This window comes from Chaetodon trifascialis, chromosome 15, assembly GCF_039877785.1.
Source record: "Chaetodon trifascialis isolate fChaTrf1 chromosome 15, fChaTrf1.hap1, whole genome shotgun sequence".
Classification (NCBI taxonomy): domain Eukaryota; kingdom Metazoa; phylum Chordata; class Actinopteri; order Chaetodontiformes; family Chaetodontidae; genus Chaetodon; species Chaetodon trifascialis.
The window spans coordinates 3,603,797-3,618,256 of record NC_092070.1 but is presented as its reverse complement, the minus strand read 5'-3'; the positions used below and the strand labels follow the sequence as shown (position 1 = coordinate 3,618,256).

The 14,460-nt window shown below is 41.7% G+C and overlaps 1 protein-coding gene across 5 annotated transcripts in view; it reads right to left on the bottom strand.

Moving 5' to 3' along the window:
• Positions 1-14,460, bottom strand: part of LOC139342887 (voltage-gated potassium channel KCNC1-like) — an 81,525-nt gene that overhangs the window by 38,672 nt on the left and 28,393 nt on the right. For all 5 annotated transcript variants that reach the window (XR_011603077.1, XM_070980168.1, XM_070980166.1 and 2 more), the window contains exons 2-4: positions 6,166-6,297; positions 4,264-5,125; positions 900-1,112 (exon numbers count right to left, since the gene is read on the bottom strand). Coding sequence is in view for 4 of the 5 variants with exons in the window: in XM_070980168.1 (XP_070836269.1) it covers positions 900-1,112; positions 4,264-5,125; positions 6,166-6,297 (1,207 nt within the window). In the remaining variant the exon portion in view is untranslated. The remainder of the gene's footprint in view (positions 1-899; positions 1,113-4,263; positions 5,126-6,165; positions 6,298-14,460) is intronic.

Genomic DNA, 14,460 nt, shown 5'->3' with positions numbered 1-14,460 from the left:
ACACAGAATAGAGCACATACAGAAGACCAATGCTGTCCTGCATGTAGTGTTGCTGAGTGACTGCTGACCCAAGGAATCATCTGCAGAATGTGAATATTGCATTATTTGACCACAATTCACAAAAAGGCTATCATGAATACTTCTGTGCTACAGTAGATGAAATCAAGTCACTTCAACATCAGCACAGATGGCAGTGCTGCAGCAGCCTCTGCAGTACCTCTGCAGTACAGATGCAGGATAAATGCATGAAGGGGACCTCTTCTATTACAGCTGTAGCTTGACGGTGTAAATGAGAAGAATCACTGGATTAAATATCAATGGCATTCATTGGACATTGATATGTTATCTGTACCACAGAGCTGTTCATGCTGAACAGTCTGAGGGGAAAGAACCTAACTTCAGATGCAGAGGTGTCACTCAAAATGACAGAGGGGAGTGATGCAGAAATGTAATATGTTTTGTGTTTATGGCCTTTGCTGAGTCTTAGTTTTAGCTTTGCTTTTATTTTGAAATACGATTATATGCCTTATGTGGTGTGTGTGCCTTTGCATCTACTTTTGTCTGTAAGTGTGTCTGTGTGTTTAACACATTCAATAGGTGTATGAGAGTGGACACAATACCATGAACACCTGCAGAATGTGTTTTATATTATTAGGTGTTCTGCTATTTTGTCCACCTGCTGTATGTATATGTGTAATTGGATATGTGTGTGCTTGAAATATATAGATCTGACTGTTACGTGTGTTGATATTTGTGCTCACCACACACACTGCCAGCACATATCAATCAGGACCATGCATCGAGCGACAGTCCACTGCTGTCACTCAAGTACCGCCCTACCCCCGCTCTTCCTCCTCCTTTCCCCTCAATCCTCCGCCTTCCGCCCTCCACCCTCCTACCTTTCCGAACGTTCCCATCCGTCGTGCGCTGAAACTCCCCGGCACTCAGCAGGAAGCAGGCCCTGTCATGTGGGTAGCGCTCGCGGCTGGTGGTGGAGCCGAGGCCCCCAGTGGCGGGGCTGCGCTCATCCCCAAGGACCTGATCGATGGTGGGACAGTCTTCATTGGCCAGGGCCGCCGCATTGGCTGCCGCATCACCATTCTGCTTGGAGTCTGAGAGGGAGGACAGAGAGATGGGGGGGTAGCAGTGGAGGTAAAGAAAAAAGAGTGGTTGAAATGAAAAATAGCAGCATGGAGGAGGCAACAGAAAATAAGGAGGGAAATGGAGAAGTTGGGCAGGGAGAGAGGAAGGAAAATTTGGTGAAGTGAGAGGGTAAAGGTAAAGAGGATAAAAGAGGAGAGGAAACATGAGGAGGAGATGGGAGGAGAAAAGAGAAAAGGAAAAGAGACATGGAAAGGAAAGGAGATGGGGAGAGGAGAAGAGACAATGAGAAGAGATGAGGGTGGGAGTTTAGAGATTGTGAGGAGGAGGAGAGGTAGAGGGAGAGAAGATTAATGGTTGTGAGACAGCAGGAGGAGCAAGGGAAGAAGAACTCATTGAGAGAAAAAGGAACAGTAAGAGCACGAAAGTAATAAAAATGGAAAAGGGAGATAAGACCGGAGGTGGTGAAGAACGACTCAGAGGAGGACAAGGAGAGGGGATATGGAGTTGAGAAACAGAAGCCGAAAAAAAAAAGATGAAAGAGAAGTGGCCAGAGAAAAACAATTAGACGGTAAAAATAAAATCAAAGAGCGTAAAGAGAGGATGGAGAAATGAGAGAAGAGAGAGGGGAAGAGGAGGGGGGTGTAAAGGAACATTAGTGCCTTGTGATAGCTATCCTGGTCACATGACCAACACACTGCAGCAGAGCAGGCTGTAGACACACACACACACACACACACACACACACACACACACACTTCTTGTACTCACACTGAATTTAACAGCACTGAGAGACTAAACAAAGGAGTGGGAGAAGAAGAGGGTGAAAGAACATATATAGTGCTGCACACACACACACAAACATAAACACACAAAAGAGGAGATGACTACAGGGGAAGCAGTGTTTGTAGCTTTCAACACAGCTGTCAAATCTAATCTGATATGATTTACTGCTCTACAGTTACAGATACAGGCCAGAGGGATGGACACACACACACACACACACACACACACACACACACACACACACACACACGAGAGAGAGAGAGAGAGAGAGAGAGAGAGAGAGAGAGAGTGAGAGAGAGAGAGAGAGAGAGAGAGTGAGAGAGAGAGAGAGAGAGAGAGAGAGAGAGAGAGAGAGAGAGAGAGAGAGAGGACACAAATGGCTAGTACTAGTAGTGATGACGTTTTCTTTCTACCCCACCCTTTTGTATTAACTTGTTGTGTTTAACTTGCATGCACTTGTTGTCTTTTACCATTCTATCCACTTTACTGGTGCTCCTGTGAATCTGGAATTTCCCCTTGTGGGACAAATAAAGGAATATTGAATTGAATTGAGACTTTGACCCCATTTACATCTGGGATTAAAATGTGATCTGTACCCTCATGTTATCCAGATAAGGAAAAACATGTGTTAATGCAAGGTGTCAATGAGTTGTGATCAGAATGTGATTGAATCTGCCTGACCACATCTAGGGGTAGTCTGGCTCGCATTATGTTCGGATCTTAGGCAGGTGTAAATGCAATCTGTACAACATGCAGGCAACCGTACACAACATAACACTGAGACAGACAGTGGTTTTCAGTTAGTTAGTTAGTTAGTTAGATATTCATCTGAGCCTCTACTTCACATGCAGGTTTTTGTCTGGAGGACACTGATCTGATCTCAGTGAGGATGAGGAGAACACATGAAACATACCAGGTGTAAATACAAAGGCAAGATCAAATGGCTATTAGCCAGATAACATGTCTGGATACAGATCACATTTTTATGCCGTAAAGGCGTAAATAGGGTCTTTGGGTCAGGTTATGCTGGGAAAGAACCTTGACACTTCATGGGGTCAAGTGCATTTTTGCACTTGACCCCATGAAAAAAGTAAAACCAGAAGGGAGGAATGCATGATATGCAGCAGTGTGTGTGCTTAGTTAAAGGCAAAGTATTTAAGTGTTCTAACACACACTGACTCACACAACTCCACACAAAAACTCACATGTAAGTTTGTTGCCAGACACTGTGACTACTCATACTGTAGTTATAAACCTTAAATCCAGCACAGGTGCATGCTGCAATTACACACACACACACACACACACACACACACACACACACACACACACACACACACACACACACACACACACACACACACATTTGTGTCCCCTCCCCACAATGCAGATGATGTACATGTCCATTGAAACAGCATTGCAGAGATGAGATGAGAGGGCCTGGACCCATGTTTGGACAGGCGTAGCATACTGTATATCTACATAGACGAAAAATCCAGGATTATCGTATCATGTCAGCCTTGGTGTTACAGCATCTGGCTCTGAGAGGAAAGAGATGGATTTGTTGAGAGAACGTAATAAGCTTTTTTCAGCTTTCTTGTCCCATCGTAAATTAAAATCTATTTTAGTGTACTCCACTCTAGGAAGAACGAGGACATCAGCAAGTTATTTACAGCTTCAAAACCTCTTAAATACACACTTCTCACATCAGTTCAGTGCTTGAAATCTGACCTCTGGTCATCAGTTAGATGAGAAAGGGAAAGACTTTGACAGTATTATATAATCACTTGTGTTAAGGCCACTCTAGTGATTAACTTTAGAATTTGGAACTCTATAAGTAGTGAAGAAGAACAGATGACACATGCCTGATACAAAAACAAATCCTTTCTCAGGCCAGGCCAAACCATGTCAAAAACAACCTCCATGCAAACACACACAAATTTAGAAAACATGTTCCATGACCTCTAGCACTCAACCACAAGCACATTCTGTCACTTGCATCCAAGTCAAAACCTTTTGCAGACTGGCACTATCAAATTCAAAAAATGTAAACATTGCTGTTCTGGGGTAAGATGTGATATTGATCAAAATTAGATACATGATTCCTCTGTTTTATCAACATACTTTTCAGGTAGTGTTAGAACAATTAACCAAATGGCCAATTAGTTGATTGAAAGGAGGAAACAATGTTGATAACTGATTATTTGTTAATGTCAAGTAAGGCAAAAAATGCCAAGCCTTTTTCCAGATTCTGGTTATGGGTATTTTTCACTATTTTTACAAATTCAGCTTTTTTCCCTCACATCCACACACTTGGCCCATTAGGCCATAGGCTTGAACACACATACATGATCTAGTTTCTTTTAAACCACTCACCTGCCCTGTTGATCTCAATGATCTCCTCCTGTGCCAGTGGACAGTCTCCAGTACCCATCATACTGCCAGATCCCACCATGCCCGGCCCGAGTACATTGCCCATCAGCCTATGTGGTGAGGCGGTTGCCATGGCCAGGGCGTCTGGCTTGCAGTAGTTGGGGCTGCCTGGCTGGGGTGCCCGGGGGATGTGCTTGTTCCTCTTCTTAGGGAGCTTCTGCTTGGCCATGGCCAGGGAGTAGTACATGCCGAAGTTGTTGACAATGACTGGCACAGGCATGGCAATGGTCAGCACACCAGCCAAGGCGCAGAGGGCACCCACCAACATTCCTGACCATGTCTCAGGGTACATATCCCCGTAGCCCAGTGTGGTCATGGTCACCACAGCCCACCAGAAGCCGATGGGGATGTTCTTGAAGTTGGTATGGGCCGCGGCTGTCGGATCATCTGGGTCGGCACCGATACGTTCGGCGTAGTAGATCATTGTAGCAAAGATGAGGACGCCCAGCGCCAGGAAGATGATGAGCAGCAGGAACTCATTGGTGCTTGCCCGCAAAGTGTGGCCCAAGACCCGTAAACCCACAAAGTGGCGGGTCAGCTTGAATATACGCAGGATACGGACAAAGCGCACAACACGCAGGAAGCTCAGCACGTCTTTGGCTGTTTTGGAGGAGAGGCCGCTCAGTGCCACCTCCAGGTAAAATGGCACGATGGCCACAAAGTCTATGATGTTAAGGGCGCTGCGGAAGAACTCTGCCTTGTCAGGGCAGAAGATGACACGCAGCATCACCTCAATGGTGAACCAAATGACGCAGACCCCCTCCACATATGTCAGCCAGCCATCTGTGACTACCTCATACACAATCTGAGGAGAAAACAATATAGGGTTAGTTGAATTTTATCAAGCCTTTACTCATTCATTTATTCATTCATTACAAGGTACATGTCCAGAGGCACAAATCCCCAGGACATTTTGTTCTACCATCTAGCTGTCACACGAATTTGTGCTTTGTCGCCACTTTCTTCTCACTTCCTGACAAAAGACAGTTTCTTTAGCAATTGCTCTAAGTATACACATGAGTGTACAGAAATTCTGTCCAATAAAAAGTCTAACTCATATGGGGGCAGTCATAACTACCTTCTAGGCCCCTTCTGTCACAGACAACCTTTAGCACGTCTGTGTCAAGCCAACTAGCTCTAGCAGCAGCAACAATTAAAATTGTTGAGTGCAGCCCAACATCCAAGCCCCAATGTCACACCATTAAAAAAAAAACCTCTTGAACCCAGTTTATGAGGCCTTTAATACAGGGTTCATAATCCAATGTCATGTTATTCATCCTGCCCTGCTGTATTAACTATTTAGCTACCTAAACAATTCAATTCACAGCTAATGTAAATACTACAACACCACACTCACCTTGTCCATCACCTTGACCTTCTTACAACGTACAAGTGCTTAATTTAATTCAAATCTGTGTCAATCCCCCAATTTTAGACAGAAGTGTCAGTTTACTAGTTACAAGCAGTACAGTTATGGAAACAATTGTGTAATGATCTCTGTGGATCTGGAGGAGCTCTGTGAAGTCTGAAAAAAGGGTTTATCTTGGCTTCAGCTTGGAGGCGACAGTTTTAGGGCCATAGCCTTGTAATTTGCAGGGAGCATCTTATGAAAGCATGCTATTGGTTGTATCATGGGAAGTGTAATATTGAGCACTTTTGGTAGTTGACCCATACACTAAAAATCAGTCTACCTTGGCCTCTGCTGCTTTATTTGTGGATCATTATTTTTTTAAATCTGTCTCCCAAACCTCCAAAAATAACAGAAAAGCAATACTGTATTGCTGGAATGTCCCTTTAACAATCTCATTACCAAATCTAAAACACTTCACTAAAACTTCTCTGCACCTCCTCATGTGTCGTGTTGCCAACGGTGACGGTCTCCGTCTTGTTGTAAATGGTGTTGAAGGCTTCATGGGTCTCCAGGCAGAAAGTGGAGATGGAGAGGAGGATGAAGAAGAGTGAGCCAAATGCCACGTACTGCAGAGAGAGAGAAAGAGAGGAGGGGGAGAGAAGGATTACAATTTGCACATCAAGCATACATCAGCTCTTTTCATTCAAGCAAGACAACAGGAAACTGTCACACCTGCACACCAACATCGTTTCTGCCCAACTGAAGTCTTTGTCATTAGTATTTTGGTGTTCATGTGATTGCTAGTGGAGGAGGAGGAGGAGGGGTTTGGGCCATTGCGGTATGTGGACAGCAGTGTTATACCAACAAGCTTCAGATAGGGGGTGCCAACAACACATTCAGAAGAGTGGAGGAATGCTGTTAATTCAGTGCAAATGTCTTGACTACTCCAATCCCATTGATAACAGCGCAGGCTGATAGAGGGAGGGCGAGGGGAAGGATGGAGAAGGGAGGGAGGGAGGGAGGGAGGGAAGGATGATGGATGGAGAGTGTAAAAATAATGAGGTACACAGGGTATCTGTGTGTTTTTTTGTGTGTGTGTGTGTGTGTGTGTGTGTGTGTGTGTGTGTGTGTGTGTGTGTGTGTGTGTGTGTGTGTGTGTGTGTGTGAGAGTGTTTGTTTGCGTCTGTTTGAAAGAGAGAAAGAGGAAAAATAGATACACAGTGTATGTAGAGAGAAAAAAGGAATAATGGATGAATAACGGCATGTACGCATTACTGTGACCACCGTTATGAAAACATACACAGATACTTAAAGAAATGTCTGTCTGTATGTGAGTGTATATGTACATGTGCTACACACTGGTTGAGCAGTCTTTTTTTTCTCTTAGTACAGCATCAGTGATGATCAGTTTGTCTTACACATCAGACCACCGCAACACACATACACACTACATTAACCATGCCACTGGCAAATCATTCATTTATTGTATCCAATGTATTATCAATTGTTTTCTGTACTATGCTCAGGTGTACATAATGAGACTTCCTTTTCTGTGTATCCCCCTGCCCCCCACTATTCCTATTACTATTCCTCGTTCTCCCATTTCTCTTTTGTCCTGTCACATTCATTCACACGTACACAAATCTCATGGACTCCTACCATCATGTAAGCTCTTTTTCTAAACCCCTTTCCTTTCGTTTAACCCTGATGTTCATTTTGAGCAATGTCCTGCCTCCCAATCATGCAGGTGCTGCACTGCCCGGACACAGACCGCACACATTCTTCACTCTGAGTGCATTGGCATATTTGGCATCTTCTGTCCTAAAGCAACAACTGAAACACTGGAAGAAAAGATACCAAATACCACATGTCTCACATGCCACCTGATGAATGTGAATCCAACAGTCACTCTCTTTTAGCTCTGTTTATGGTCTTCATCAACTTCTGACAGAAAATCTGGCTCTTTAACTGTGTTCCACTATGTTCACCAGCTAGATGCTAACGGAGTTTGTCTGCTGTTTGGCCAGAAGATACTTTAATACTCTACAGCATCTTAGTGCTCTAACGGGAATTGTAGTTAGCTGACAATATCTGTGGGGTACCGTTTTTATTCATATGTGAATTTGTGACATGCTTATTGTACAAAAAACCCAAAAAAACACATACACATTGGTCTTGATGCTGAGATCAGGATCACAGGGTCATGAACATTAACAAGATTTGGTTTCCTGTTCATGTCTGCAGGAAGTAAAGGTGTAAGGGTGACAGGTGCAGCACACACAGGCTGGTTAAACCTGGATGTCTGAGGTAAGTTATGTATGTCAGATTACACCCCTCCTCTCCTCGGCCATGTCAGCTGTGCCCCCTTTTTTCTCCTTTGTAAAATCATTGCATCTGTGTTTCTGGTTCACTGGTATCAAGGTCAAAAAGCTTTGCTTCATAAACAAATAACTGCATGACTTTGTTCCTCTTCAAGTCAAGATTCCCTCCCAGGGTTTGAATCAGTCCCATTTAGACTTAGGATGTAATAACAGAAGTGTCAAGTTGAGATCCTTCAGATGAGGAGCTTCCAGTCCAAACCAAATCTTCTATCAGGCTCTACTGTGCAGGCTTACTCAAAGGGAAAAAGATTGGTGTCACTCAAATATCTGTGCGTAAACATGAAGGTACAGCGAACTGCCGGGTTGCTTAGCTCAGCATAAAGAACAGACACCTCTAGAGCTCATGTTATATCTTGCTTGTTTAATCTCTAGTGTTTCTGAGATATGTTGTATGGCACATTTTAAACATGTGGCTCAGAGTGCACTGCATTCAAACTATAATGTAATTCAAATTTAACAAAATATGTGACACAAACTGAAACTATTTTAAAGCAAGAATTGTTGGACAATGAATATTAAAATATAGGCAGTTCCACAGTTTATGTCCATGAAAACAAAGGGCTGCCAGTCTAGATTTCTTTGTCTTAACTCTACATTTAATGCTGCTGTGTTTGATGGCCTAAGGCAGCAGCTAGATTGCAGAAGGAGAGACAGTGAACTAAGGAGGTGCTAATCGATTCAAAAAGAGTCAGGAAGCCAGTGTAAAGATGTTCTCTGTGCTCCCATTGACTTCTTTTGAATGAGACTCTGGCAGCTGCAGTATGTGCAAGCTGAAGTTGTTGAGGTGCAGGATTTGGTTTGACACTTTACCATGTTTCTCAGATGTGTAAATGCAGTCACATTGACACAGTCAGCGTTCTTTCTTAAATTTAACTCACGATCTATAAAGACACCCAAGCCTTTGGCTCTGACTGCAACTTTTAAGGTCATTCGAACATTCTTTAATTCAACTCTGATTACTAAGTTGTAAATGAGTATCAGCACTCAAACAATGTAGACCTCTTGGGTCATCAGGTGCCACAGTAAAATACAACTGTGTGCCAACTGCACTGAAATGTCACATGATGTTGGTGAATAATATGGCAATTGGGAGCATGTACAGTGAGAATAGACCAAATAAACTGGACCTTTTGTCATAGCAGGAGAATCACAGCTGTAACTATTAATATTATTTAGCTGTGGATGGTAACCGCAAACTGATTGTTTGGGGATCTTTCTGGCTTTGGCCTACTTCAGCTTAAAGCCCTGCCACAGCCTGGAGCTACACTATATTGCCAAAAGTATTCACTCACCCATCCAAATAATTGAAACCAGGTGTTCCAATCTCTTCCATGGCCACAGGTGTATAAAAGCAAGCACCAAGGCATGCAGACTGTTTCTACAAACATTTGTGAAAGCATGGGTCGCTCTCAGGAGCTCAGTGAATTGCAGCATGGTACTGTGATAGGACGCCACCTGTGTAACAAGTCCAGTCGTGAAATTTCCTCACTCCTAAATATTCCACAGTCTACTGTCAGTGGTATAATAACAAAGTGGAAGTGATTCGGAATGACAGCAACTCAGCCACAAAGTGGTAGGCCATGTAAAATGACGGAGAGGGGTCAGCGGATGCTGAGGTGCATAGTACACAGAGGTCACCAGCTTTCTGCAGAGTCAATCGCTCCAGACCTCCAAACTTCTTGTGGCCCTCAGATTAGCTTATGGTGTATGGTTGCATTTCAGGAACTGGGCTTGGCCCCTTAGTTCCAGTGAAAGGAACTCTGAATGCATCAGGATACCAAGAGATTTTGGACAATTTCATGGAGTCTCAGAGAGTTTGGTGTGAACTTGACTGGCCTGCACAGAGCCCTGACCTAAACCCGATAGAACACCTTTGGGATGAATTAGAGCAGAGACTGAGAGCCAGGCTTTCTCATCCAACATCAGTGTGTGACCTCACAAATGCACTTTTGAAAGAATGGTCAAAAATTCCCCTAAACCTTGTGGAAAGTCTTCCCAGAAAGTTGAAGCTGTTATAGCTGCAAAGGGTGGCCAGATGTCATATTAAACCCTATGCATTAAGAATGGGATGTCACCTAAGTTCATTTGAGTCAAGGCAGGTGAGCCAATACTTTTGGCAATATAGTGTATATGGCTGTCTTCTGCTGATACACTTTGACCCAGCAACAAGTACTGCAGGCATAGACTTATTTTTCAGTTTCCTTTGGAAGTTTTCTGTTAATCTTATCTGTCAGCATGGACCCAAAACACCTCAATCAAGAGAAGGATTATTTGCCATGGTCTATGGTGCATAAGATGGTTCATCAACAGAAATCATTCTTCAAGGACCTGACTGATGAAGAAAAAAACTTAATTCATCCAAATGATTGCTGACTCCACTAACTTTGGAGTTTACAGCATTTTGAGTTTCAAAAAGATCTCAAAAATCTTCTTTTAAAGGAATACAGCACTATGTAAACGAGGTATGACAACAGTGTATAAAAGCAGGGCAAATTTATGCCCTTTATTTATACTGTAATCCTTGATTTTTTTTTTATTTCGACCACTTCTTTGAAAATTGTATTCTCTTCTCTTTTTTAGATATTTTAAAAATATATGTCAGTTTGTACATTTCTGGAAAGCAATGTTTATTTTGATGTTCCTTTAACAGGCTGTCGGGGTTTGTGCTCCAACCGGTGCATTTTTATGTTATTGCATATATCTATTGTTCTCTTGTATTTCTTTCATTTATATACACAAAATATAAAGATGAGGCAGTTAATGATGGGTCTTTTTCATCATTAATAGTTAGCATAACTTAGTTACACTATACTGCCAACACTGCAACATACTTCATTAGATTTAAGACCTGTCAAACCATGTCAAAACCACTTCCTATGTGTGTGTGTACATGTGTGAATGTTCACATCTAACACAGCAACTGTGTTAGGTCAGTGACGAAGGCTGACTTTCCGCTATGTGTGTGTATGTGTGTCTACTAACATGCAAAGTGCTCATACAGTTTGCCTTTGTATGTTCAAGTGCATGTATGTATACACTCATGTACATGTGTATGCCTAAAATGTGTGAGTATGCTCTCAAGTACATGTACATTTTTGTGCGCGTGTGCGTGTGTGTGTGTGTGTGTGTCAGGTCAGTGATGAAGACAGACAGATGAAGTCTTCCTCTAATCCTCAGGGACCACATCAAGTCCCACAGCTTATTATCATGGTCTAATTTAACACTGCTATCTAGAGCTGCCCTGGATACACACACACACACACACACACACACACACACACACACACACACACACACACACACACACACACACACACACACACACACACACACACACACACACACACACACATTCTTTTGGGGTGTTGGAGAGTTCTTAAAAGCAAAGACAGAGGGATACACAGCATAAACATATCCTCATTTAATTTTACAGCTTGCCTTGGCGAGGTCCTTCCTTAAATGAATGTTTAAATCTCAATCCATTTTTCATCAGTACCAAAACTGGATTCATTTTTCATTCAACTTCAGAGTTATTTTATTTTGCTATTATTTGCAGTTAACTGATGCAGCACAGTTGCCCTGCAGTCCTTCTCATATCATTAAATGTGAATAATATAGCTTCTTCTGGCCTAAGAGGGCATTCTGGATATACAGTATAATGGCATATAATGGTATATGTCATTTTAAACTGCAGTGTAAATATATAGTGGGAGGACAATCACTTTCTACCAGTGGTTTCACACTATTCTTCTGATCTACAGGGGGCAGTAACACAGCAAGAAAACACAGCAATCACAACAAAAGACAGAAAGAAAAAAACTAGAAGCAAGTGGATATAAACAATAAGGATTCAAAATTTTAAAAATCAGCTTTGCAGATGTTTTATTAGGATACAATGGACACACAATGTGTGTTTTGGTGAGTAGAACTGACTGTAAACAGAAACTTGGTTGGCATGTTAAAATTTGCTAAAGTAGCACTTTATTAGCCTTGTAGAGACATGTGGCTCGGATGGAAGTTCAGAGGAAATCAACAGAGTCATTACGGTTTGTCTGCTGGCGAACATGAATCAAATTGTATAGTAATCAATTCAATCGTTGCAGAGATACGTCACTCAGCACCACAGCTGACCAGCATTAACACTTCTAGAACCATGCTGCTAGTGGCTAGAAAATACATCTATCTATTATATCCACGAGAAATTCAGGTGTTTGTGATTACATTTGAATTTTGTTGAGTATTCAGAGAGATATTTAAATTATACGTGTGTGTGTGTGTGTGTGTGTGTGTGTGTGTGTGTGTGTGTGTGTGTGTGTGTGTGTGTGTGTGTGTGTGTGTGTACTGCAGAACACTGTAGTTGTGTCATAAATAGCCCCTACACATATTATAAATTGCTATATTTCCATGTACTAACCATTGCCAGAGATGTTGAGAAGCAGACTTTCTGTGACACTTCTGTTTTTTTCTGCAATCATTTATTTTGTCTTAACAATTTATCGAAACATAGCATTAAAACACAGTATTTTCACTGACATACAGTACACTAGTTTTCTATTTCTGTTGTCAGTCTGCATCTTACAGTGGGAAACACCTTCTACGAGCCAAATGCTGCCAAAATGTGTCTGGCTTGTGAGTCTGTCTGCTCTGCCAGACACTTTGGCAAGTAACCAGCAGTCATTTGGCAGAATAGTTGGCTGGTAAAATAACATGATTGCCAGACTGGTTGATATGACAACTTTAGCCAGCTATCTTTTAGATTGACTGAGGTTTTCCAGTTTCATGAAGCTGGTTCATTTTTAATTAGGTTAAATCACCATCCTAACCTGAGCTACACAGTTAACTTTAGAGGATTAGATCAAAACCTGTCACCAACCCAAATACTGACCAATCAGCTTACTGGAAAAAATGTCATCACCACTCCTAAGTAAGAAATAAAGAGCAGCAGGAATGTTTTTATAGATCAGGAGAATCGTCATGCTTTAGTTGATAATTATGTGAGCGACAGAATCACTTTACGCAATCATTTGTTCACTCTGGGTTTTTCATTTTTGATACTAGTTATGGTCAGTGTCACGGGGATGCCCGGTGCCCTATAGTAATACTGCCAAACATTACACGGACTTACTGTCGTGTCTTACCATTGCCATTGTTTAACATTCCTGCCGGCATTGAGGTCATAACAGGCAGCATTTTGTACAGTACCTGGATTAAGTTTACTGATTCCAATATTTCCTGCTGCTGCTTCATGTTAAAAGCATTCAGTTGGTGAAACTGAGCATGACTTTTATTGTGAATCACAGGGAAAGCATTATATTTGTCGATAATGGTTGTGATCATTATCAATACATTACTAATTAAACAACAATAATTTGTTGCACTGTAAACAGATACACCAGCTGTTCTTCTGTGGTATTTCTGACAAAGTAGCTGCTCACAGCGAGATTCCTGTAATATTAAACCATACTTGCTTTTACATTTTCAACCTCCAATTATTAGTTATTTATAATGCTAATTAATTTTCTATATTTTAAAATGTATATATATTACCAATTTTAGGCTACATAAAAACATATTACAGTAGAATACAGAATGCTTTCCCTTGTAATTGATATTTAAGAAACAACAACAACTGTCTTACACATACTTTACACAACTTAACACAACCCACAATAAAAAAACACTCAACATTCCATTTCGACTTGTTATTTAAACTATAAAACACAAGCAACACTAAAGGTCATCCTGTTCTTTTTCTTCTCCTCTACTTTCCTTCATACGTCCCTGCCTCTTCCTCTTCACCACATTCCCTTGCTCGTGCCAGTCATACAGAATGACCTAAATCTCTTTCCTTACTTCCTCCCTTGGACAATCTCCTCTCTTTCTTTAGCTTTCTCTCTTTTTCTTCTTCATCACTGACTACCTTTTCTCCCTCCTGTCACTGCTATTTTCTCCTCTATTTCTGTCACTCTTTTTATACCTTTCTCCTTCATTTGTGTTCTTCCCTTTCTGTCATCTCTTGGTATCGTTAGATCTCTCCTTATTCAGCCCTTGCTTTCGTTCCCTTCTCAATACTTTTTCTTTCTTTCTTTCTTTCTTTCTTTCTTTCTTTCTTTCTTTCTTTCTTTCTTTCTTTCTTTCAGTTATTAAAAGTGGTCACTAGTTGTGACAAACCCAGACAAGTATTACCCAGTGGTTCTCCCTCAAGTATCTTTTTAGCCACCCTCAGCTGTTTATATGGTTGTGCATCTCACAACAATTTCTACCTTCACAAGGCAGCTATTTTCAGCCAAAAAAGAAAAGTGTCGCACAAAACACCAGACAGAAAAAGTTGCTTGAACTTGACAGAACAGACACATGATTCACAATGAATGCTAACATTGGTGGCTGCAAACACATTAGTCTAAACAA